General features: G+C 39.2%; 2 protein-coding genes across 5 annotated transcripts in view; one reads left to right on the forward strand and one right to left on the reverse strand.

The window, feature by feature from the left end:
• LOC109995641 (rho GTPase-activating protein 26) overlaps positions 1-3,364 on the reverse strand; it is an 82,312-nt gene extending 78,948 nt beyond the window's left edge. Inside the window, exons 1-2 of one of the 2 annotated variants that reach the window (XM_065963118.1) lie at positions 3,136-3,364; positions 2,606-2,926 (exon numbers count right to left, since the gene is read on the reverse strand). In XM_065963118.1, the coding sequence (XP_065819190.1) occupies positions 2,606-2,759 (154 nt within the window). In that variant the 5' untranslated portion in view covers positions 2,760-2,926; positions 3,136-3,364. Of the gene's footprint in view, positions 1-2,605 lie in introns of both variants that reach the window. The other variant, XM_020649434.3, reaches the window with a different exon arrangement.
• Positions 3,365-10,024: 6,660 nt separating this feature from the next.
• LOC109995648 (putative fibroblast growth factor 1) lies at positions 10,025-15,807 on the forward strand. 3 transcript variants are annotated; one of them, XM_065963325.1, is made up of 4 exons: positions 10,025-10,174; positions 11,497-11,716; positions 12,607-12,710; positions 13,563-15,807. In XM_065963325.1, the coding sequence occupies exons 1-4, from the start codon at positions 10,133-10,135 to the stop codon at positions 13,746-13,748; spliced, it is 552 nt and encodes a 183-aa protein (XP_065819397.1). In that variant the 5' UTR covers positions 10,025-10,132; the 3' UTR covers positions 13,749-15,807. The 3 variants fall into 3 exon arrangements, with proteins under 3 accessions (XP_065819397.1, XP_065819398.1, XP_020505101.2); XM_065963326.1 differs by lacking the exon at positions 10,025-10,174 and adding an exon at positions 10,518-10,624; XM_020649445.3 differs by lacking the exon at positions 10,025-10,174 and having other exon boundaries at positions 10,737-11,716.
• The last annotated feature ends 10,882 nt before the right edge of the window (positions 15,808-26,689 follow it).

Genomic DNA, 26,689 nt, shown 5'->3' on the forward strand with positions numbered 1-26,689 from the left:
TCATTAGGGTTAAGATATACAGTAGTGTTGACGTTTCCTAAATCTTTTAGATTGGTTATATTTGAGGCACTTGGTGTATAGTGAAATGCACTGAAGTTAATTTATATCGTCATGTTTACCACATTCATATCAATAAGAAAAGACTAAAGAAACATGCACCTCTCTATATCTGGATTACGTTAGCAACATTAATGGATTTTACGATTGTTTTGAAAAATCAAACGCTTAATCCAGTATTTATGAAGCCTTTCCTGCTCACTGACATGCAACACTTCAACAACGTGTTACGATCAAAGACATCGTGAGGGCGATCCATTTATCCCAACTTAAAGTACTTTTTAATATCTATAACAATTGTCATATGTTTTTGTTTACTGTCTAATGTTTTTCATTATAGAAGACGTGGATGGAAATGAATATCATGTCACATGTTGGACTGAATGTTTGTGTAAACATATGTGAGGACTACAACTAAAACATAAGTGTAAGCAGACTTCAGGCCTTCTCCTCCGGCAGCAATTGGTAACTAAACTGATATTTAAGGGCCTTCCCAGGACACTCACACAACCTGTAAATGCATCAGGAAGAGCAGAGGAGGTCAAGGCGCGAACAAAGATCCAGCAGGAAAGATGAACAGCTGCACAGGGAACTTCAGAGTGCTGTTAGAAAATACCTTTTAGAACTGATTCATCTTGTGCGTCAGGCCAGCAAACACAAACAACGCAGTGTAATACAGGTTAAAAAAAAAGAGAAGAAGATTAACTCGAACGATTCGCTGACTTGCTCTTTGGCCACAAAGAGTTACAATGAAACCTAACAAGCAACTGACTCTGACCTCAGCCTCAGTGAATCAGGGCCATGCTGTTTGATTTCTAGACCTCACCAACGGACAAAAGCAGAATTGTCTTTATAGCTGCACATCAGCTGACAAAGCTTTGTGGTGACAGACGACTGAGCATGTTTGTTTTTAAAGGTACAGATGATAACACCAGCCTGGAAAGCTCTGGTTAAACAGAGGGCTGGTCTGCTCTGGGCTGTCCAGGGTTTGCATGGCAGCTCATATTATTCACAAGTTTTTAATGCTCCTTATAAGTAGTAACTGCTTATACTATGCTAGAAAGTCAACCAGGAGAGTTTTTGATAAACTTCCTCAGGAGTTTGGCCTCTTATTAAATCATGATGATCAATACAACAATTGTATGATTTTTTTTTAAAGCACTTCAAAGACTTCCATTTAGGCTTAGAGTAACTATATTTGCCAGACAGTTTTTTGTGATACAAGACATCTATGAGTAAATCTCTTCAGTGAGGATCATTTCATTACAGTTTTGTCTGAAGAAGTGAAGCACCGGTGTCCCAGTTAAAAAGCTGCATCTGCCAAATGGCAGGTAATGGGCATGCAGTGGTGCATGTGTATCTATGGTGCCACATCAATTTCATGCTGGCAAGCCATTAAATCCCACTGCTGATTCAGAGAAGAGTGTTTTTTTTTCTTATTGGGCAGAAGAAGTCACCTGTTTTCATGATCAAAGGTTAAAGAAAAAGGTCGGCAGTGTTTGAGTCTTAAACCGTCTCTGAGAAAGATCAGCGACACGCAGTTTGCGAGACAGCTTCATGTGACATTTCAAGAGGAGGAACTGCTCGCAACAATACCAGTACATCAAAATCTCATTTGAAAAAAAAAAAGACAAAACATTGGTTTCGGCATCGCATCTCTACTTTAAAGTCACCATCAGGTTTAGTTGTGGTTCAAATAGTGATTTGAAAGAAGCGTTTCAGATTTTTTTTGATTTTTTTAAATGACAATAGCGTGGAAAATATGGTTAGAAAGAAGCTAATGTAATGTATATCGTGTGCATATTTTTTCACCTCAATGGTTGCACATACGTTTATGTGTGTCTCTTCATAAACACTGTTCTTGAAACTGTGAGCCTTTCCACAAGAAACTGCAGTCAAAACCCCTTATATGAATACACAAACGGAGCCAATAATGCCAACTCTGATCATTGAAGTCACACCAAATGTTGGACAACTTGCAATGCAGTGAAGTCCTGCATGACTTCTTATGTCTCTAAACAGAGAATCCTAGAGAAAACACAGCCTCATAGGATTCCTAAGTTACCAAAACATAACCACATCTAGTCTTATTTCACTTGACTGTAACCTGCTCCCCGTCCTGTAGGATGGACAGGGACACCTTATCAACACTAAACAGCATCACACACGTACCCAACGCACTCATGACTGTGAGTTCGAGAGACACATTTCACACACCCTCTCTGCCTCTTGATGTCTTGTAATGTAAGCTGATGGGAACAAATGTGCTGACAGCTTCAGAGGACAGTACACTGTGCACTTGAGCGCTCAAATTCACCCGCCTTTGTCTGATGTGCCTTATCAGTAACACACACACACAAACTCTTTAGTCCAGTGTTGGTGGAACACAACTCTGAGAGGAATTCAGATGTGTCTTTGTCACATACATGTATGCGTCTCAATTTTGTCAATGCTCCTACTGTGAGAGCACATGCAACAAAACTGCTTATGGATCAATGCCAATCAAATGACCCTCGTTAAGTAGCCTTAAGGACAGTCATTTACTCACATTTCAGAGCCTGGATGAGCGCCTTGCCGTCTTTTATCAGCTCCTTGATGAACTTGTTGGTCTTGTCCAGCTCCAGCTCGTGGGACTTGAGTCTCTCCCTGAACTGTGGACTGTCCAGGTAACAGTCACTGAACTCCAGAGCAGGTAGTCCCATCTTCGTCTCCTGCTAAAACCACAACAACCTGGGCCGCCCGGCGAAGAGCTCCGAACAAGAGAAGGAGGAACAAGAATAGGAGGAGGAGGTGGTGGAGGAGGAGGAGGAGGGAGGAGGGAGGAAACCCCGAGCTACTGCTGCTGCTGCTGCTGCTGCTGCTGCTGCTTCTGGAAATGATGGACAATCCAATTACAACATGTAAACAAGGGTGGAGGTGTATGCGAGAGAGATGCCTACCTACATAACCTAGGTTTTTACAGTAGGCTATGCGGTACACACATAAGTTGAATGGCAGCAGTCCGACACACCACCCAACTCAATGAGATTAAAAAGTCACAGCAGAATAATTCTGAAGAGGAAACAAGTGTCCACTTGCTCAGGTAAACCGGTGCTGCATTCCACTCGACAGGGTCATTGTGGACCGGACAGTCACCCAGGGCGAGGAGGATGAGGTGGAGGAGGGAGAAAAGAGAGGGAGGCAGCCAAAAAAAACAAAACTAGCCTCGTAAATGCGGTGTCTCCCCCTGAGCGGTTTTAAATGCACTGCTTTTTTAACTCCACGGCCCCGCTCAGCTCAACGCGGCTCTTCACTGTAATCAACCTACCCCGACACGGATAATCTCCCCGCCCCCCCCCCTCCCTGATTGACGTCTCACTCGGCCAATGAGAAGGCCGGGATGGAGCGCTAACCGTCCGGGGCGGGTTTGTAGGGAGTTACTCCAAATCAGAGATAGAAAAATAAGGCGGATGGGTCACTCTGATGTTGGGGAAAGAAAATCAGCAGCTTTTAATAGTTTAGTCTTAAGTTCTGCATCTCCTTGGCGTGCAATGCTTTGACGCAAGTTCTGAAGTTAATTTACCATTTTTTTACTCGTACTTTAGGAGTTTGTATTAATATTAGGCTACTTCTGGCTACCTGATTCCAGGGGGAAATATTAACTTTTTATTCCAATTCACCTGTTATGGCCAGTTAATGTATAGATACAATAATATACAACAACAACAACAACAACAACAACAACAACAACAACAACAACAATAATAATCATAATCATATTACTGGTAGCCTATATTAACGATATGTTGGCTACCAATAACTGTATAAAGTCATTCAACATAACCTCACTACTGTATAGTAGTAGTAGAGTTAAACACGCATAATTATTCATGTTTAGCACAGCATAATGTTCACGTCTGGTGCATTGAGATAATCATACAAATAAAGTTGAAGATAAGCACATGCACAGTAGCCTACTTAAAAAAAAGGCGAAGATGACTTCCTTCTAAAATAATAATATTAATAATAATAATAATAATAAAGTGGCCTTGTAGCCAAAACGAATACAGTTGTAGCATAATGTGCAATTCTTGACTCTTTTTCTCCCCAAAACAAATAGTTTAGATGGCCTGTGGGGGTAAAAAAAAAAAAAATCAGATGTGAAGGGTGGGCTATTGAGTAATCAGAATCAGAATCAGCTTTATTGGCCATGTATGCTTACACACACACACACATAATTTGTCTTCAGTAACTGTGCTTTCAATGTACAAAGTTTAACATAAATATAATATAAGCAAAAATAACACTAATATGTAAAAGGCTAAATAAGACAGCAAGTGCAGTGGTGAATAGTGCAAAAAAAATGCTGAGATGAACATGATAATAAATATATAGTTATGTAACAAATGGTTAATACATATGAGGTAGAGTTTGGTTTTTTTAAGCGAAAAAAAGACTTTTTTTTAGACTTATGTTGATCAAACACTTTAAGCATCGAATAATCATGTTGAGAAATTTTCTAAATTTCATTTTACGAGGTTCCTCAGTCAGTGGCATTTCGGAAGTGGAGGGAATTCATCCCAAGCACGAAGGACCAAATATTTGTTAATCATTACATCTTACCCATCATAGACAATCTTTGAATGCAGCGAGCAGAGAGAGATCCTGGCTCGTGGGAGGAGCCGGTGATGTCATTTCACGTAGAGCGGGGAATTTCTGTGGATGGGAATCTGCCTTGGATTAAAGACTTCATCACTCTCTGGTGCCCTCTGCTGACACTACACTACGTTGCAAAAAAAATATTTAACCGCCAATTTTATGTGACACTTCTCATTCTAAAAAACTAATGGTTCATATTTCAATGGAACAAAAATGATATTTGAAGTTGTGATGCAATAGCGAAGTCATATAGCCTAACAAATTGTACCTCTAAATTTCAAACTAAAAGACAAACCAGAAAAAGATAGACCATAGGGTTGCCTCCCGTCCCGTAAAATACGCAATCGTCCCGTATTTTACACTTTGATATTGCGTCCCGTTTGGAATCAGTGCGGGACGCGGTTTGTTCCCGTATTTCCAAGATGCCTTGAACTCAGCATCATTCAGCCGGCTAGTTCCCGCCTCCTCGGAGCGTCCGTTGGTTTGTTTGGTTGATTTTTGGCATGAGCAATGAGAGCTCGTCAGTGATTGGGTGAGAGAAAGTCATAGGAGTCAGAAGGAAACATGTCTGCAGCTGCCTCTGATACGTGAGTAGACGTGAGTAGAAAGTAATGCCTGGCTTGACAGTGTCAGTGAAAATGAATATAATGTAAAGGAAACTATTGCAGGCCTACTTAATATATTTTCTCCCATGTTTATAGATAGGCTAGGTTATTCCAGTAGCCTACAGTTTGGATAGTGTGAATATTTTTCGGTACGTAAAACAAAAAGATGACATTTATTTTAGCCAAATCTGTATTCACACTATGGCCTGGGCGAGATATCATCAATACAACATCAATATATCGACAGAAGACACTTAATTAATACAATAAGAAAATAGTTCAAAACCATATTAATAGTATCATTCATGATTTCATGAGAAAACAACAAAAACGAAAGAAAGAAGGACAGAATAAATGAATAAAAATACTATTAAATTCGTACCGTTTATTTAATTAAAAATCTGTCATCCTCCTCTCTATGTTACAGCAGTGTCAAAAGTACTTCAATAATACTCTGCTAATGAATTAATGTTAAGTTAATAACTTTATTTGAAGTTTAAGTTAAGTTGTAAATTAGATCGGTCTAGCTCGTAGTAAGAATAGAATTACTTTATTGATCTCAAACTGGGAAATTGTGGTAAGCATCTGCTGAAGTCCTGTTAGGTGCATTTCATTGTGCAGACATTACTGTATCTGCCTTTACACTGAACTTTTGTGTTTCTGTAAATTATTTCAGAAAAAAAAAAGTGTTAATAAAGCACTTAAAACTTTAAGTATGACTCTTATTACTTCATTAAACCCACGTTTTAAATCATGATTCATGATTCACCACAACTGGTGCCCCACACCGTTGGGCCAGTGGTGGTCAGGCCCCTGCTGAGTTGCACCCCCCGCTGCGGGGTGTCCTTTATTCTTCTGCTTGGAAGGTGGCAACCCTAACCATAAACCTACTACTCAAATAATAGGCAAATAACCTGAGCAGCCTATCTGCTTGGACAGCATTACACAAACTTATTGTATTCACAGTATAATGCAATGACAGTACTGCTTATTTGCCATCTAAATAATAACACATTTGTATAAATTTGGAACACAACATGCATGCCATTGACACATGCACAGTTTGTTCTTGTGGTTATTGTGTGAAAACAGCTCCGATTTAGCGCGCCACTTCCTCTGTAAAAGCACAGCACAGGCACAGCGTCTGCTCACTTGCTTATATCTCTCCATCAGTCACAGTGTGGTGTAGTCTCTAATGATAGCCATTGACAGGAAGTCACTGAATGCTGTTCGCATGAAGTTTAAAATGCAGAAATGCTCGTTCAGATTTGACAATTTGTATAGTCAGGTTTATGTGCTGAAAAAGGTAGCTGCATTTGTCGTTCACACTTTAACGTTGGCTGCTCTTGTAAATCAATAGTACCAACTTTATAAAAGAGAAAGACGAAAATCACTGCAAACACTGTCATAACTGCCTGAAGCACTGTAGGGAAACTTGACTTATTCAAATGGTTAAGCCCTAAAGTTTCATCATGTCATCAGTTCTTGAACCAGAATACAGTTCACCCTTTAACATGCTGCATAAACTGAATTATTGTGAATATTTGCATATAAAAAGGCTTTCCTCCTTTCTCAGGAGCTTTTCACCCAATCCAATGTGGTTTTACTTTCAAATAATAATCCTGACCTCTGGCTTCTTTCTAAAAAATCCACTCAATGAAAGTACAACTGTATTCTGTACATAATATAAAAAGAATTAAGTGCATGACATTTGTTGACAATATGAAAAATGTAACAAACCCCCGAAAAAGAGTAACATTCATGAAAATAATGAGTTTATTTCTTTTCTAAGTTCAACATGGTTTAGAGGCTCTTAAATGACTGAATGGTTTGGAGGACTCACCTGCCTCATTTCTTTATAGGACTGTCATCAAATATAAATTATTGTTGGTTTCCACAGTTCATTGATTTGACCAGGCAGAGATCATTTGAGGTTCTTTATATCATAGCAACTGCTTAATGAATGAATGAGTGATGTGAAGCAGTCACATGCCACTGAGAGCTTTAACAAGCCTGAGCTGTTTTCCTATTTTTGTTTTTGGTTTGTTTGTTTAAGAAGAAACTAGTTGACATTGAGAATAACTAGCTCAGTAGCTTAGTAAGTACTTGGTATGGGAACCAAAGGGGTCGCTAGTTCAAGTCCTGTTACGGACTCAGGATGGAATCGGACTGGCAGTTGGAGAGGTGCCAGTTTACCTCTTGAGCACTGCAGATGTTCCCTTGATCAAGGCACCTCACCCCCAGCTCCTCAGTCCAGGACAGCCCCATCACCCTGACATCTTTCCATAAATACATGTCTCAGCCCTTTCTTTGTATGTGTGTATTTCAGGCCTACGTATGCGTGTAGCATGTCTCACAGTAACAGAGTGAAAAGTTGTCATTTCCTCTCAGGAAATAATAAAGTATATTAAATTAACAAAAGTTCTAGTGCAGAGTTCTAAATAGTCAGACTCAAAACAAAAAAAACAACAGGACTGAAACAAAACCAGCGACCTTGAGTATAGTGCAGTTCATTCTTTGCAGTTTTCACCTGATGCATGAGGGGTTAGTACAGCTATGGTCTGACCTGTATGTTTCCCTCTGCTGTTTGTCCCTCCTCGCCTTCCGTTGTCTTCAGCTCTGCCCAGGTGAAGCTGATGATCCCCTAAGGAGGTGCACCTGGCCTCAATGCTTAAAGGCACAGTGCTTGCTTCAGAAAGAGAGAGGCTTTAGGAGCTGGGACTGCTGTGCTGTGGAGTTGTGAGTTCATCTTTGTTTAATGATTTAGTTTGTCTGTTAATAATAAATCCTTTGGTTTTGACTTTGGTAAGGTGTATAATGTGTTTTTTGGGTCAATTTGAGTGTTTGTAGTTAGCCCCATAGGGCCGCCTTGTGGTGGGGTATAACACTGATATTTTTCCATGCTGTGCAAAGGAGAAATGATGTAAGTGTTTTTTGCTGAAAAGTAACCTTTTTCTTTTGCTTTCCTTTCTTGAGAAAAAGGCTGAGGTGAAGTTGTGTAACCGCAGGGATGAATTTCCATGATAAGAAGATGGAGACAATGTAACCGCTGTGAAAAATTCCCCCAGACTCCTGCCCGTCTCGGCTGTTTATTATCGTGGAATTGCGAGACAGACATTGAAAGAGTCCAAAAATAGATCTGAGATTCTTGGAAGGCATTTCCACAGTTTAGAAATGGCAACAATCCTAAGTACATACTGAAGATATAGTCCAGCTGACTGCTTTCACTTAGAGGATCACCATTTAGAAGACTGCTTTGGAAAATGCTTTTGCAAAATTATGAATTATTAACCAGTACCATCCTTTTTCATCTTTAACATTTAAAATGATTCTGTCACCACAAAAAAGGTTAACTCTATCTGGATTTATTGCTTGATGTAACCGTTTAAAGCCAGAGTGTAATCTGTGTACAAACAGAAACTGTCCAGGAAATGTGTGCCTTTTTTTTTTTTTACGCTGATGATGAAGCTTCCAGTTACTAAACTGCAACCTGAGAGGCAGAGTGACTCTTCACTGACGTCCACGTCCTTTTTTCAAAAATAGAACACTAACTGTGCTTTTCATGTATGAAGAATTGCAGCAGAAATGGCACACCATCATCGCTTACATCATACTATGACTGTGCCTGCTTTCATGAATTCAGTACTCAATATTTAGCAAAGTTCCAGTGGAATTGAATAACTGCCTTTAAGAGGCAGAAACCTCGAGCAAAACCAGACTCATGAGGAACAGCCATCTGCAGCAACAATTTTGAACTTTGAAGGCATGTGAAGCAGGCTTTGTACCAACGTTTTCAATCACACTGTTTCTCCTGGGTTGAGCCACGAGACTTACTGAAGAGGAATTCTGGGAACTGAAGAGGTCCTGTGTGTTACAGTTTGAAATGTATCTCTCTCTCTCTCTCTCTCTCTCTCTCTTCTGTATGTTGCCCCACTAAACATTGAGATTCATGATTACATTTCCTTATTTCATGTTTTTATTTATTTATTGTTATTCTGGTATTATTGAGTGCTTCATAAATTACAGAGTCAATTTAACTTTTATTGTTTCCACCTCCCTGTCAGGAATGGTCACCTTAACTGTAGATTTAACTCTCTAAGATTGTGTCAACGGCAGGCAAAATAGTGAGAAAACCACAAAAACCTCCATCTCAATTATGGACTGATATGACAATGAAGAGAGCGAGGAGTATCCCAGCAGATAATTCCCAACCTCTCTTCTTCCGGTTTGAGCCTTTGAGCTGTAGGAGGCGCTATATAGAGTCCGTCTGGCAATTAAAATATCTTACAACATGACTCTGCTCGCTTATCTGTGTTACTGACTGGCTGAATGTGTTTATACTGTTTTATTTATCTGGAGAGCCTAGGGCAGATTTCCACCTCTGGTGGACAATAAAGATTTGATCTATTCTGTTCTATGCTAGGCACGTTGTGTATTAAAAGTGTTAAACAAATAAAGTCTGATGGCTCTTATCTTTGGAAATACTGTGTTGCTTTTATTGGACATGACCGTAAGAATGGGTCAGAATTCAAACAGACTGCCCTGCTCATTTCCAGGCTCTCACGGCCTGGATGCTTACAGTCTGTCTTGCTCACTTCTCCTCTGGTAATTTTAGTCTTGACGTTAGCCTGTTAAAATGACTCCTCTGACGTTATTAGAAGGGTGGTGAGGTAAGTAGGGGGGTGGGCTACAAATACAGACATACCAACTAAAGACTCCAAAGGCTGGCCACTTCTCTGGTGGAGACAAGGACAAAAAAAAATTCCCCACAGAAGAAAAAATAGAAAAGATCATTTCACAGGAAAAATACAGTAAAACAGAAAAAGAAGGACATGCTGGTTCATCTGGGGGGCTGTCACATGACTTTCTCACAGGTAGGAGACTGATTCACAGGATGACAGGAGTCTTTGTGTATTTGTGTGGGGTCTGTTATGTTTTGTTAATTAAGGTAAGTTTAAGTTACCAAAGCTGGTTCTCTTCAGCATCCGTTAACTGTTTCTTTTTTTAAACATATGGCTTTCAATGAGAAACAACATTGTTATTACCAGCAGAATTTAACTCAGAATTTGCCCAGACATGTTCCTCTTCAACCTTCAACTATCTCCCTCACCAATCCAAAACACACACATACACACACACACACACACACAGGTTCCTTTCTCACACTCTGCACCTGCACTCTGACTCTGTCAACGATTGCACCTTTGATGTCATTCCCACCAGCAGCTCTGTCCAAAGGTCCTATCGGGCACAAAATAGCCCCTCATATTCCGTAACAGCAGAATTATTTGTGTCATTTTCTAAGGAAAAACCTCAGCTAGTGGGTAGGCCTTACATTCCTCTTGTGGTTTTGCACTACTCTCTCTCTCTTCCTCAATCTGTTTCTGATGCTTTTCCAAGACATTCCAGATGTGGGAAAGAGCCTGGTCTGGCTCTGTTGCAGCCACTTTCTACCTCTTGCTGAAAATGCACACTGCTGCTTTGGGATTTTTTAACCTCTCAAGAAGAAATCTTGGCTTTAAAATTGGCTTTATTGTTTTCCTTTTATTCAATACAGTTTCAGGATGCAGGCAGTCAGACGACAAGGAGGGCTGGTTGGGTTCCAGTATTCCAAGTGGAAAGATTTCAAGTGTTTGGACACTAATTTGTTTGACTCGACAGTAAAATGTTGAAGCCAGCTGATGCATTTATACCTCAGCAGCAGTGGGAGGAAAATAGCTCTTGTGTTTCACTTGTGGATTATAAAGTAATTTGTTAAACTGTTGCAAGTACTTGTCAGACTTTTGCTTGCACTTGCAACATTTCCAGCAGGGAGAAGCAGTTAATGCCTTTTGTTGTGCCCACATGTTTGCGATGTTATCTGGCCTTGCACAGGTTTAAGGTGAAGTTACATCACTGCCATCTGGAAATTATTATCACAAAGAAATCTACGTGATGTAAGATAGGAAAACACATATGGTCATGTGGTCTGGCCCTGGTCCAAATCTAATTCCATCACTACAGGGGGAAAAAAAGTCGTACCTTAAAAGGTTGACTGAGAGAAACAGATACACAGAGAGAGGGAGGCAGAGATAGAGGGAGTATTTCCTCTCATCTTATCATGAAGTCGTCTTCCCCTTCCTGTATTTGGTCCTGTTTCAGTCACAGTCCAGGAGACATAAACAGTGAACACGCTGGATCTGCTCTGTCGTTTCAGACACGGGGTCATCACGCTGCATCATCATCCCAGCCTCAAACTCTCTGCAGGATGTCCGAGGGAGACGTGACAGTCCTGCCATTCAATCCTGCAGCTCTGGATCTGTCAAGACAGGAGAGCCGGACACTTACAAGGCTGTACAGCATGAACGGAGGATATCACCTGAGGATTTTACCTGATGGGACTGTGAGTGGTGGCAGGCAGGAAAATGACCCAAACGGTGAGGAAGGCATTGATTTGTATTCTTTGTTTGGGGGGTGGGCTTGTTGTATATCAGAATCAGGACCAAACTAAAGATGGAGCAGTCCTCTTGCTATGGTGTTTTTTTGGTTTACATGAAGGTTTTTACTTAACTGATGATTTTGAAAGTGTTCTTTGTTGTCCAGTGATTATAAATAAATGAGAAGAAGTGCACATAAGATGCTTTGGTTAGAACTGATTTAGAAAAAGTGATGAATGAAAGAATATGAGAGCAAGGTAATTATTACTTAAGCAACCTTTTCATTGCATATTTATAATCCATGGTGATCGTTCCGCTACAATCTAAGAACACATCTGCGCTCATCAGCCTCTCAGCCCAAAGGCCAACATTTTTGGATTTCCGTTGGAGCCAGCAGAGTTCTAGTCAGAGCTTACTTTATCTTTTGTCACATACTGTTTACAATCCAACAAGCAAATAGAGAAGAGAGACCGGAGTTGGATCTGAGTAATGATGAATAGCGGACTGTAAGGTGAACTTGCATGCAGATATCTGTTTAGTTAAAGCTCAAACTATGTCAGACAATAAGTGATGGATACAGGATTTAATTGGGGCTGAGGTGTTATGCTTCTTTTTTTTTTTTTTTTGGCCTTCTTACAAATACTTCAGCACTACGTCACCAAAAATTGCCTCTTGTGCTGACAGGCTCTGTATTCTGTCCAGAGTCTGTTAATATAGATTAGTTCCACTATGGCTGCTCAGTAATTACAGTATGTTTTCACATGTGCACACCCTGTGCACATATTTAGAAAGAAGCCTATGTTCCCTGATCATTTGGTAAAGTATTACCACTTTTTTAAACTTAATCATTAAAAAAAAAGCAACAACCTTGTCATATTCATGTGTTGCAGAAGTCCTGGGCCTGAAGGCTGTGAGTGTAGGAGTGGTGGTCATCAAAGGCGAGTTGACTGGAAGATACCTCGCTATGAACAAAAAAGGACGCCTCTACGGATCAGTGAGTTTGTTCTTTTCTTTTAGGTTTGAAACAAAATGACTACCGTGAAGTAAAACTAGTATGAGATGAAAAGTGTCAAATCATGGTAGAGGTGGTGCCAGATGTATCAACGTGAAATAAGAACCTGTGCGTGTGAGATTAAGCTCGATAATCCCTGCAGTTTAGTAATCGTCTGGTTATTTCCAAATCTGCATATGACTGGATATTCTCAACGCTAAAGTCAGAAGACAAATCACCGTGAGCAATTTTTTGTCACAATCAATTACCTATGAGTAACATAACCACTTAATAATTACACATTTGTAATATAGATTATTTCTATAGTTAAGCATTTTATTCCATTAACACAGTAAGAGAGATCAGTAGACAAAAGGTTATACTGCTTTTACTCAATACTTTTGTGTGTTTAAAGGGGACATGTAAAAAATCCACTTCCACAGTGTTTTTGATTTCAAATTGTGATGTCACAGTGGGATTCTGGTAAAAAAAAAATCCCCTCCCCTCCCCTGATATCTCCACCCCCAGCCTAGAACAAAACTTTTGTGCAGGTCTGCCATTTTTACTCTGATGACAGAGGAGTTATGTCTACCAGTAAAACTCAGTGGGGGCTCATTGCATTTAAAGAGACACACACACCAAAACAGAGCGTTCTCAGAGAGCTGGTTTATACAGGGTCACAAACCTCGTCTGGTGCTTGATTCATGTTTTATTTCGACCAAAGCACAGCACAGATGTTTCATTTAGACCACAGGGGACTGTTTGAAAAGGTGGAAAAGGGGTATAATATGTCCTCTTTAAATCCATTTTATCAAGATTTAGAGACTTAATCCCTATTGTGTTTTCTTGTCTCAGCAAGCACTGAACGATGAGTGTTACTTCCTGGAAAAGTATGAAGAAAACAACTACAACACATATCGCTCTCAAAAGTACAACTGGTATGTCGCGCTGAAGAGGAACGGCCAACCCAAAGCAGGACCTGACACCCACCAGGGTCAGAAGGCCGTCTTTTTCCTGCCAAGGCCTGCAGAGAGCATGTAAAGAGAGACATCAGCAGGAACTGTGGACATGCTCACTGAAGTCTTTATGTGCACATTAACTGATCCAGGCAAAGTTTCCCATCAAAAGGTTGGTGTAAACCAGTACCAGTAAACAAGGCTGTGACGCCTGGGGCAAAGACTAGCTGTTTTTACAGGTAGTTCAGGCTTTAATTTGATGTATATCAGTTAAATGTTTTTATTCCTCTGCGTTATGGTCAAGTTAAGCACCTTACATTAATAATAACTGGGATACAGTATTAGCTAATATCTGTTCTTCCTATATGCACATTCAGTCCCTTAAACTGCAGAGAGAGAACATTTCTGTGAAGTATATCTGTTCATGTCAGTCTTGATAAATAGATGTTTACTTTGAACCCTGCTCTAAAATACCACTGCTGGAGGACAGCACAAGCTGCTTTTACACAGAAATAGTTTAACAGTTGATCACGTCTGGCATTAAAAGACTATCAGGGCAGTAAACATAAAAGGCAGACCATCTGGATTGAACTAAGAATGAAGAAAGAAAACAAAATCTCCAAAACAGGGAATTATTAATATAATGACTTGAGTGCATTGCTTAATAATACTGCAGTATGGATGGATATTTGCTACTTTTCATCTCGAGCCAGTTTTGTGTTTGTTTTGTGACTACTTTTGGTCTATTTGGAATAGTGCAAAAGGTAATTTTATGAAAGATAAAAGTTCTCCAACTTACATAATATTAGAATATTAACTATCGATCACCACCATAAGGCTAATAGTGTTTTTGAATACTTTAAAGGACCACTGTGTGAGGGATCTACTGACAATCAGAGTAATTTCTAGAAATGAAATATTATACTGTGTATAATCACCAGAAACTGTAATTATATGATTTTCATTTCCTGATAAAGCACTTGTTATATCTACAGAAAAAGAAGGGATCCATGGAGTCACCTACATTACTCAGCCTGATTGTACAAGCCAACTTCTAGTTGTCAGAGTAAAAGGCTCTCCTGTTGTTTCAGAGGGGAGACTGAAAAGAGAGAATATCAGTTGGTTGTGGTCTGAAACTTAAACCTAAATGCCACTTATTCCAACTAACTGGTGTATACACTAGACAAAGACAAAATGATATAATCGTTGTGCAACAATGCTACTTCTATTCATAGAGGGGTTCTACTGACCAGAGTGAAGAATGTTAATGATAGATTCAATATAATGGTAACTGTATTTTCAGTATGTGCTGGATTCAAGTGTAACTTTGTTTCAGTGAGGTTATTATAATTTTTTTTGTATTTGAAAGAATGATGAAGCAGAAAAAATACAACCAAGACTTAAGTGTGGAGCATTGACTATAAGTAAGAAGAGGGAAAAAGAGAGGGGCCGTATTATGGACTCTTCATCTTTTCCAGACCACAGAAGTCACAAAAAGTTTTCTTTCACAGCAGCTGGTCTGATCTTTAAATGTTTATCTATATTCAGTAAAAACACTATTACTATTACACTATATAGCTGTTACATTATTTTAGGTCAAATGACTTTTGTGAATATTTATAAAGTCTTTCTTGATAATAATTATTATTAATATTGCAGAATGTTTTAGATACTTTTAAAATAATAATTTATACGTTGAAGGAGTGGAAAGGCAACATAATCATCAAGTATTATTATTGTTTGAAGTGTATTGAAATGTATCATATAATTTATCCTGTATCCTGTCTATATAAACAATGAAAATGTTTTATCCAGCATCAAATACATCCATTGCTTTCCCACTGATAAAATGTGAGTTTGTGAAACTGTATGTGACTGTCTGTGTTTATAATAAATTACAACGTTACAGGTGTTAAACAGATGTGTTTGTCCTCTTCAACACAAACATCAGTAATAGCAATGATTAGCCACAAGGTGGGAGCATTGATTCATGTTGAGTTATTGTCACGCCGGTTTGGAACGAGGACTTAAACAGTGTCACTGTTTCAAGTCTTTGTTTTTTCTATCATGAAGTTTAAATGTCTCACCAAACCTCAGTCAAAACAAAACATAAATAAATATAATAAAAAATTAGGCAAATCTAAGAGACTGCATGTGTGGTTTGTGGAAGTGTTAGGAATAAATTGTCTTAGTGAATGATGAATGACCTGAGTTCTGTTTAATAATTTGGGGAGTAAAAAAATACAGCGTTTTCATTTTACAGAATAAAAATAAACAATGAATTATTTAAGTGTCGGTTCTTAACTTTTATGTAACCTTCTTGCCTTGATTTGACGACACATTTTCTGAAATTATCGTACTTTTATAGTTTAACACAAATTTTATGAATCAAATAAACAATTTCATGTCTTATCCCAAGCATCATAAATAATCTTTGCAAGAATAACATTTAAGCAAAATGTGTTTTAAAAATGTGATTAATGTCAGAGAAGCTCCTATCAGAAATGTGGACACACGTTTGCTGCAAAGTTTTGTACTGGACAGAGTTTTTATTTTGTGTTTAAATGTAATGTTAAAAGTTAATGCAGCCTCAAAGACTGTGAAGTGAATGGCTTTCTGCATTACTTTTAGTGAAGTCTTGTTGCTTTCCATTTGGAGTGACTGAGTTGGTCAAGTTGTGACAGATGATACCTGAAAAGACTTCTGTTCACCCTGATTGAGTATTCTCACCACATTTTTGGAAGTGATGGAAGTATTTGTCTAATCTCTACTTAATGTGTAACGGCTGGAGCCGTACATGGGCGGAAACGTGAGAAATGAGGCCAGAGTCCCAACACAAAAAAAGATCCTTTTCACAAAAACAAATTGGGGAGGACTTAAAGTGCTATGAGCTTTTAATAACTGCAATATTAAACAGAGACTTAAACAGAGTGAAAATGAGCATTACTGAAAGAGCATTACTCATTAAAGTGTGACAAATAACTCGTTTATAATTTGCAATACTTTAAAATTTCCAGTCAAAGATGTTACTTTCGTGGAGGTAAATTGTAGAGGTCAGATTAGAACTACATTTTGTTACTTACAATCCTTCCTTGCTTTCTCTGATGGTTTACTGGATCATTGATTTATGTCTCTTCTGAAAAAGTCAGATTAATACTCTTATCGACTAAGATTACAATATATATTCATACATTTAATCATACATTAATTCATACATTTAATCCAATTATAAATTACTGTAAAGTATAAAAGATTAAACTTCAGAACAAGATCAATGTTATTGCATCAGATTGACAAATCTAATAATAATACATTAAAAAAAAAGACTTTGTATAAGGTGCTAAAGAAAGTGTTTGTTTGATCTTTGTAAATATTTAGGATTCATTATTTCTACAACTAAGTATTGACACTTGTACTTGAGTAAAAGTTATTTACTGGAATAATGCATTTGCTTTGTTTTATCTTTAATTGTTTTACCTAATGCAGGAAAATAAAAAAGTAACACGTTAAAACACAAAGACATAACCACTAAGAGATTCCATTAAAATCAAGAATATTTCCTTTTTACAACAACCTTAGTTCCTGCAAAAAAAAACCTGTCCGTAAAAAAAAACAGGTAGTTCTGTCAAATGTGAGGACACTGACCGGACATCGAGCTGCTGGTGGACAAACAGTGACTATTTCACAATCTGCAACCCCTCATTTACAGGACAGTCTCTCCTTCTTCCACCAACCACCCTATGTGGCAGCACACACACACACACACACACACACACACACACACACACACACACACACACAAACACACAAACCTGGTTGGCTGTTGGCCTGCAGGGCTGTGCAGGGCAGGAAGGGAATCATTCACTGTAAACTGAACAAGGACTGGCTTCCTCTGGGAGTCCCCGAGCCTGACAGCAGCCAAGATCCCTGCAACACAAACCACTTTAGCAAACACACACAGTCACACAGTCACACAGTCACACACACACACACACACACACACACACACACACACACACACACACACACACACACACACACACACACACACACACACACACACACACACACACACACACAGCTCAACTTGTACACACCCTGAAACTGGGAAATATTCCCTCATCAGTTACTCCTCTCTTCCCTCAATCCATCTTTCTTTACTGTACTCTCTCTTTCTCTGTTTTTTTTTTCATTCTGGTTTCCCTGAATTCATTTGCTTAGCACTTTATGAGTTTATCTACGGGACCTCTATATATTCATCGTTCTGTGTATTTTCTTGTTCTCTTATGTATCCAAATGTATTCACTCTTTCCAGGAAAATTTTGCTGAGCCATGTTCATGGTGGATGTTATCAATGTTGCCGTCTCAATGTGTAACTTTTTGTAAGAAGAAAAAAACAGCTCTGTTTGAAGAGGATCGTTCTCGTGTAAACGTGGCCTTAGTTTGTCTGTGAACTTGTGTTCAATTGTTCTGGCAGACACAGAGACTTTTGGAAACGATGCAGAGAGGGCCACATTTGCTTGTCCATTTGGGTCCTATCATTACTTCCTTGATCTGTATCATCTCAACCTAAGGACCCTTTTACTAGAAGTAAACAAACCACATCATACATGACTAGCCGTGCTATGTTCATTCATTTAGGGGAACACCCAGAGCTGCTCATGCCCTTCTGCACTACAAATAAATTGAACAATCCAAATGTAAAGTTTTATAATTGACCCAACCGAAGCACAGAGCTGAATAGGAGAACATTGTGGCTGCAAGTCATCTGGCGGGAGGACGAGCTTGGTCGCCTGTGGGATTCAAAATCCAAACAGGTGTATGTCTGTAGTCAGCACTTCAGCACAGTTTACTTAAACATTATTTTCACCTTATCGAAACAGTGTAAGATTGTTTCAGGGGTATGTGTGCAATTGTTTGCATCTGCATGTCCAGCGCACGTTCACCATCAGATGATGTGTATGGTGCATATACAGGACAAAGATTAGTTTTAACAACGGTCATCTGGAAAGCAAATACTTTTTTTTTTTTTTAAACACAGTTTTGAAATGACAGTATGTAATAGTGTGTACATTGGCATTAAAAAATAATATAACAATCAAATGAAAGTACTTCTTTAAAGCAGGGTTATTCAACTCAAAGTTTCACTGGGTGTTACTTTGTCAAAAACTAGCTAAGCTCCACTTTATACTTTTATACTTTACAGTGTTATAATTTTACAGTCTAATGCAAATAGATAACAAAAGTGGCAAAGTATGAGCCGTTTTCAACTTTCAACTTCATGGCCCTTTAGATTCAAGAGAGACATTTACGCGCTCGCTGTACGCTGTTAGCTAATGTGAGTTTCTCTGTGAACTGCCAGCACAGTTCAAAGTGAGGCTTCAGTGCCTTAATGGCAGGTGTAGGGCAGGTGTTATCATGAGTTAGCCAATCACAGCATGTGTAGATCCTAGATAGTTACTGTGCAATTGGTTCAGACCATACAGTACAGTTCAGATGTCTCAATAGCTCAGCAAAATGTATATTAGTCTCAGTCTTTCTTTATCATATACAGTAGCAGTAACACCAGTGTAGGCTGGCTCTTGCAGGTCATTGAAAAGTTATTATGTGGCTTATCTGACTTGCAAGCAGCCAGTTAAATAGGACTACAATAAAGCTAACAAAGGCAATTTGAAAAACTCCTCTTATAGGAGATTTACTGAGCCAAGGATTAACAAATAATAAATAATTGTTTGGATGGGGTTAATGTCACTAAATTCCTGTGGTTGCTCTACTCTGCTCCTTACTTCACCCTCATCTTGTTCTGGTGGCCTTGTCATGAAAACAGAGAAGCTTTGTCAACGTAACTGTAGCCTACACATGATAATCTTTTCACCTTTCTACATACACATCCCAGCCACTCACATGCACACACACCGCGACTGAAGCGGAAACAGGGATGCATTTCCGTCAGCTGATCCAGCTGAAAACGCTGACACTGCCCCCCCCCCCCTTCTGCTGCTGCTCATCCCTGAGAAGAAAGGGACAGGGGGGAGAGAGGGTAAGAAAATAGGGGGACAGAGAGAGAGCGAGAGGCAGCATTTTGACGACCCAGAGGATTGCCAGGATGCTTGTGGTTGGCCCTACAGCAACTGTTTTCCTAATAGATGATTTGTGCTGCATCGACACATTCTGTAGGGGCTCCAAACATGCAGCCTTCCCCCAGAGTGGGATCCAGTGGCATTTGTCAACCAAAAGACCCTTTACGATTATTTTAAAGAACTGACAGTTTTTATTTAAAAAGGCAGCAACTGTAAGTGTAAAAAAAACTCCTGAGAGATTTATGCTGCCAAATTTTGTAGTATCTTTAATATTTGAAAAGGGTCTCGCTCACTCGCACAAAGCTAAGATTTGCAATCATTTTGGTGAAACAAACGAAAACAAAGCAACAAGCTAAAAGTGTAGATTGTTGTTCAGTGCAGCTCGGAGTCTTCAATGTGTTTGAGTGTAGTGTTCATCAAAGTTGCCACATAAGATGTTTTAATCCAATACCGACAGGTAGGAGTGTGTCTATAGTTCAAGAAGTAAGTATGAATGGTGTGGTTAGCTTAGGTTAGCTTAATTTTGTTCAGTACTTTAGCCTTGAATGTTGGCTCTTGCAGTATGGGCTAAAGAAATCCAAACTAACTAGAAAATTGTGAAAATTCTGAGCTGAGGAGGTTCCGGTCGGTGGTGATGGTGCTCAGAGCTTCCTCCGACTGCTAAGTCTTGATGCTAGGTTATATGCTAATGATATGATGCCTCTTATTGAACATCTAGAATAACTCTTAGCAAGAACATGAGACGTACTGTAGGTATTCCATAAATTTCAAGCTTGTTCTCAGAGCAATTCAATGAACAAGAAAGACTTGGGCAAATCTCTGAACCAGTTAAGACGTACAAAATGAATATGTGTACAAGCAGCTACTCAACCCATGTTCATGTGAATAGTGGCGATTACCAAATTGAGAGACTGCCCTTAAAGTACTTGTGAAAATTAACCATAAGCATTGTAGAAAGAAATAACTAAAATGATATACCTATTGATTTATTGAATAGGTATAGAAAAAAAGATGTTTACTGAATGTTATTTGAGAATATGTCCGCACATGGACAGTCATTATCGCTTCAAAGAGGCTATTAATGAAGGAACAAACCAAACACTGAGAAATGGAGGCTAGAAGAAAGGACTGTTTTCCCCCTGCACTCAGTGTGACTTGTTCACACACACACACACACACACAATTCCACTCACAAACACACACTTGCTTTACACCAGTGTCTCACACGTTTTGAGTGTGACTCTCTGTCACTGCTTGAACTTCCGAAACATGGAAGAACTGACATCCATTGTTTTAGTCCAGAAGGCACAACACACACATCACACATACGCACACTCACATACCTTATCTTGAGACCGGAAGCTGGCCTGTCTTCTCAGCTGTGATGTCTCAAATGCACAAATACACTCTCACACACAGACCCACTGCAGCGATGACGCCTGTGATGGTCAGAAATATCCTGAAAGGAGCGTAAAGAGTGAAGTCATCTCTCTCTTTGCTTCTTTTATCACTTTAACATCCTCAGAATTAAATGAAACCAGGGATTATTTAAACAGTCACTCACTCCCACATGAAGAGACACATTAAAGTCAGGACATTAGTTTTGCACAACCCTTTGAAGACTCTGAGGCGGCTGATTTCTTGACATGACCCATATTACTCAGCATCCCATAGGAAACTGCGCTCTGGTTCCTACTGCTGAAAACATATTTTCTTAGTACGTCTCTGAGAGTCTCTGTGACGTTATAGACTTCCTGATGACGTTCAGACGGCAGGAAAGGGCCTGCTGTTCAAATGTGCTGTATTGTTTAAAGGTATTATTCACTTCTATGCTATTACTGTAAACCATCAAAATAGAGAAACATAAACAGGCATGGGAACATAATGTCCACTGAAAGGACGCCACTTGCTTGGAAATGATGACAGTGACCTTTGCTAAATACAACTAAAACGTGAGTAGCATGAGACCTGAATAGCATCGAAAATGAAAGAATAAAATGTATTTTTTTTTTAGGTTGAACATTTAAGTCCCATACATTGCCTGTACATATAAACATATGATAGAAATACACCAAAACCATAAGGTTAGATTTTAATTAATTAATTTTTATTAACTATCATTAGCTATTACTTCTGAAAGCCAAGGTACATTGGACATGTTCATCAAGCTCATTTAGCTTAATAATAATAATAATAATAATGTATAGTTTATTGATCCCGCGAGGGGAAATTCGTTTTTACACTCTGTCTAGTTAACATGCTACACAAACATAGGCCAAAATACACACACATGCACAAACAGGATCCTATGGACATGCACTAATGGAGAGGTTTCAGAGTGAGGGGGCTGCCCACAGTGGGCACTCCTGAGCTGGTGGGGGGGTTGGGTGCCTTGCTCAAGGGCACCTCAGCAGTGCTCAGGAAGTGGACTGGCAACTCTCCAGCTACCAGGCCAATTTCCGGACTTGTTCCGTGCCAGGACTTGAACCAGCGACCCTCCGAAATCTTCACAAAAAGATTATCATCTTATACTAAAAATCAGTCTTACTCTACTAGATTTGGGAAAAAGTAACTCTTAAAATGAAACAATCTCTAAAACTGTCCAAGCATGTTATTTCGAATGCACACATGGGAGCAGAAAAACCTCTGGTGTTTGTAATAAAAAAAAAAAATAAAGGCATGATTTCATTTGTATTCAGGACGTGATACAGTATCCTTTATATTTCTTTCCCTGGAAGTTGTCATGGAATAAGTCATATTCTGGCAAAGAATGCGTGAGCAATGTCATTACACCCACTCTTCTCTGCGTCGCTGCTCACTCTCCTTTCTGGGAAAGAAACGTATGAGTTTAATGTCACATCTCTTCCTCTTCCCTATCCCCTCCCTGTCATTCAGAACATTAAATAAAAAAAGAAGAAAACTGAAGGCAAAATAGATCTCTGAACAAACACTGAGGACTATTCATGGCAAATACCTCACGTTTCAAACACCCCAGATATCTCACACTGTTTGGTTGTGGCTGCGGCCATGTCATTGCAGGATACTGTGGCTTCCTCCCTCTTTCATTCAGTCTTACTCACTCCCACGTTTTATTCCGTCCTTGTTTCCGTTCCTTTCTGTTTTTAGGCTACATCCTTTTTGTGTGTGTGCTCAGACAAGAGGAGAAGCTATAATTGTCCTCTCGTACTCCAGAAAGAATGTCCAAAGCAAACCGGCCTTTTGAAGTGGTCCATTGTCTGCTGACCTCAGAAGGTGAGGAGGAGGTGGAGGGGAGATGAGTGGAGGAGGGGTGGTGTAAAAGCAGGAAGAAATGAAAAGGTGAGCAAATAAGACAAAAAAGGAGGGGAGGGAGAGAGAAATGACGAAAGAAAGTTCTGTAATAAATTGCTTATTAAGACCAGAGCAATGTCTTCACAAATGTACAAGTCAAATATCATTTTTCTACTTTAGATACTGGCAGATTAACCTCCAGTTTAATGTCAACACTGTTATACCAAAACAACTGAACACTGACTGTGGTTGGGATAATCAATTTTTTTCATCTTTACGGGGCAGATTTAATTTATAGAACCAGAAGATCACCACTGATACATTTTTTCCAACAACATGTTAGCTAAATGCTTTTGTTTAGCTAAATGTCAGTGTCTTGTGTTAAAGAAAGGGATGCTAGCTACCTAGCCTATTACTGTGTCACATGCTTGTTTGGCCCAGAGGGTAAAAAAGTTCAAGGTTTATGTATTTGTACCGAAAGGTAAATTTGGGTTCAGCGTTTACAGAGATAAATACATCACATTACATAAAAACAATACAAAGGAAACATTCAAACAAACAACATCCGTTACATCTGGCCATGGACAAGTCCTCAAACAGACACCTGTTAAGAAGCTGAAAAATCCCGGCATGGTTAAAGTGCATCATCTTTTGCTAGATTTGTTCAGGAGTGCTACAGCTGCAGGTATAAAAGAGGTCCTGTAACGTTCTGTTATGAGCAGCAAATCGACAGCCAGAGTGGAGAAGCTGAAACTCCCCATTTTAGGGATGAGAGCGGTCGTTAAAAATAGTGCTCGCCACACGCTGCAGCTGTAAAGAATAGAGATCCATCAGGTTGGATTGAGACTCTCCTAAAAGTTTGCTCGCCCACATGACATTTTGGTTGAGAGCATTTTTGTTCTTAAGAGTCAGGTTACCAAACCATGAAACAAGAGAAAAAGACAGGACAGATTCAATGAAAGCTCTGGAGAACAAAATCATCATGGTTTTGTCAACATGAAACTGGGAAAGTTTCCTCAGACAGAATAATTGTTGATGCGCCGTTTTGCAGACTGCCTCACAATTTTTGTCAAAGGTCAGTTTTGAATCAATTATCGTCCCGAGATATTTGTAGGTATCCAGGTCCCGCCTGGTTTTTGATTGTGGGCTGATGCTTTGGAGTATGCGCTCTAATGTCATGTCTTGGAGATGTTGAGCTCCAAGAAAGACTCTTCACACCAGGAGACAAATTCATTCACAACCAAGTAGTGGCTATCATTGGACATTATATAGAGCTGCAGCACAGGCTGTCTTCAAAGTGTCTATGTTTACATAACCAAAAAAACCATAGAACAACTGAGATAACTGCAAGTTATGGGCTCTAACAACCCCAACAGCCCCCGGCACACTATTTCAATCACTTAAAACACCAGAGTCCTTGCCAGAACTTTACTTCATTGATGTTAAAATATTTTTAGTGGAGAGTCCTTCCCCTTACACTGCTGCCAGGATCAGAGAATACAAAAGTGCAGAAGATTTTTTTATTTTTGACATGGTTGGGTCAATCATGCTGCCGTTTGGAAAGTGAAGGACAAGAAATTATTCATCAACAAAATATAAGTGAGTGCTAACAATAGTATCAGGATCACTTTCAGCTGCAGTTGCAATCATTTTTTTTGGGAGAGTAAAGCATTTAATAGCATTAATCCACAATCTCCTGCACTCTTGGTTTTCTCCTCCTTGGTTAGGTATTGCATCCAATTGAACAACACCTGTTTATATTTGAAAAATAAAGCTGGTCAGAACAGGAAGGTAGCAACTGTGTCTGGTAACCTCTACATAGGAAGCCTTTCTTGCCCACAAGGTGGACAGTTCCATAAGTGTGTGACATCAGTTGAAAAGCAGGGATTCTGTCTATAGGCAAATTGGTCTGCTATTCAATGCATATGCTATTCAAGCTGTTAGCAAATAGCTTCCTGAACGTTTCACAACATGCAACTGCAATGTAGAAGATCTGTCAAAGTTTATAGATGTTATCCTTTAAGTGCACCATCAGGGCTGAACGTAGCTCTGCTTTCATTTGAGATGAAAGTTCTACGTATTCACAGTTAAAGAACTGCTCTGGGCCCACATGTGATAAAGTTCCAGTGTGGATCATTGTTTGATTTATAAGGGACTTATTTCAAGCAAAACCTCAACATTGTACCTGCCCCTCGCTCAGGGTACAGACAGGTCTTAAAGGGACAAAAGGAGGGAAACTCTCTCTATTTCCAGTCCTTAAGTCATTTTCAGACTCGCTCTGTTACGGACTGTTCTCTCCTCTCTCCTCTCAGAGACTTTGTCTGTATAATTTACTGAAAAGAAAGCCAAGAACTTCTCACTCAAAATAGCACATCTGTAACATGACAGTGGTAGGGTTAGTTAGCTGTCGAACAAGGAGTGAAAAGAACTGGGCTGTAAAACATTTTAAGATAATAAGAACACATATAAAAAAAAAAAATAATAATTAAAAAAACAAATTCTAACAATTTACAAAACTGTAATTAATTTATACCTTTAACAATTTGTCTGAGTCACATGATGATTCCTTGCACATGAAACTAAGAATAGTACGACTGAAATGGTGTGAAATATGAAGTATTCTATTGTAACATTGGGTTATCTTCATATCAGTTGTAATAAAAACATTTGCACACCAGAAACACTATAATGGTGAAAAAAAATTGGTCCTTGCTTTTCAAGGGACACCTTGCATGGGAAGCATAGACGTCCAAGACTTGTGAGTCAGTTGCTCAACAATGACTTGCTCAACACATAAAGATAACAAATTCACAAGATGTTTGCCCATGATTGTGGTGTAGGTTTGTTTTTCTGGGAACACAGGGTGGGAATGATTTGTGAAAAGGGGAATTTGAAATTTTGAGCATCAGCATTTGTGTTTGTACTGCATTAAATTGAATACTTTTCTGAACATGTGGACTGGAGAGTTGTAGTGTTTCTGCACTATTCCAGCCCTGCAGGTAAAAATGTTTTTGTTTTTTTATACATGTACAGTTGTCTATGTAAAGCTGATATATCATTTAGTATGACATTATTTTAGTTTGTTTATGCACTTGTGAGAATGGCAAACAATATACAAATGTAAACATGATCCAGAATGTGATTCATTTCTGACACATGTTCATGCAGTGACGAAGTGATCTTGTTTGAATTGGAATTCAAATTGATTGGAATGACAGACACACTCACAACAGCCGGCGTGTGCACTGAGCAATTATACAGTATGCTGCATGGAAATAATTGCTAACGTCCAGATTGCACTGAAAGCATGGATTGTTTTCAGGCCTCAGTGCAACACAATGAAACTCCCATTTTACAAAGTTTCACTTTCGACCTCGTTATCACAACAGGTGAGCCTCGTGTGGACGGAGGCTTGTTAACAAAATACGACAAAACTGAAATTATCAGGAGTTCATGTGTGAAAGCGGCTGAAGTAACACATCCACTGACTGTGAATGATCCTAACCTGCTCTGTTCAGATGGCCTCAGATAGACGTTACACTAGCTTATACTAGAGAGTTGGCAGTGGTCTCTGTTTAATTTCTGGTTCAACTGATTGTGACATTTGCATCGTCCTCTGTGTTGTATGTGGTATTTTCAGGGTTGCAGTGCATGTGTGAAAGGGATTGGTTTACAG

This window comes from Labrus bergylta, chromosome 14 (genome assembly GCF_963930695.1).
Source record: "Labrus bergylta chromosome 14, fLabBer1.1, whole genome shotgun sequence".
Classification (NCBI taxonomy): Eukaryota; Metazoa; Chordata; class Actinopteri; order Labriformes; family Labridae; genus Labrus; species Labrus bergylta.

Excerpts from the sequence above, each read along its gene's own strand:
- LOC109995648 (XM_020649445.3), top strand. The coding sequence starts at position 11,401 with ATGAAGTCGTCTTCCCCTTCCTGTATTTGGTCCTGTTTCAGTCACAGT. Across the intron at positions 11,717-12,606 it reads GCAGGAAAATGACCCAAACG|AAGTCCTGGGCCTGAAGGCT; the intron begins GTGAGGAAGGCA and ends CATGTGTTGCAG. Across the intron at positions 12,711-13,562 it reads AAGGACGCCTCTACGGATCA|CAAGCACTGAACGATGAGTG; the intron begins GTGAGTTTGTTC and ends TTCTTGTCTCAG.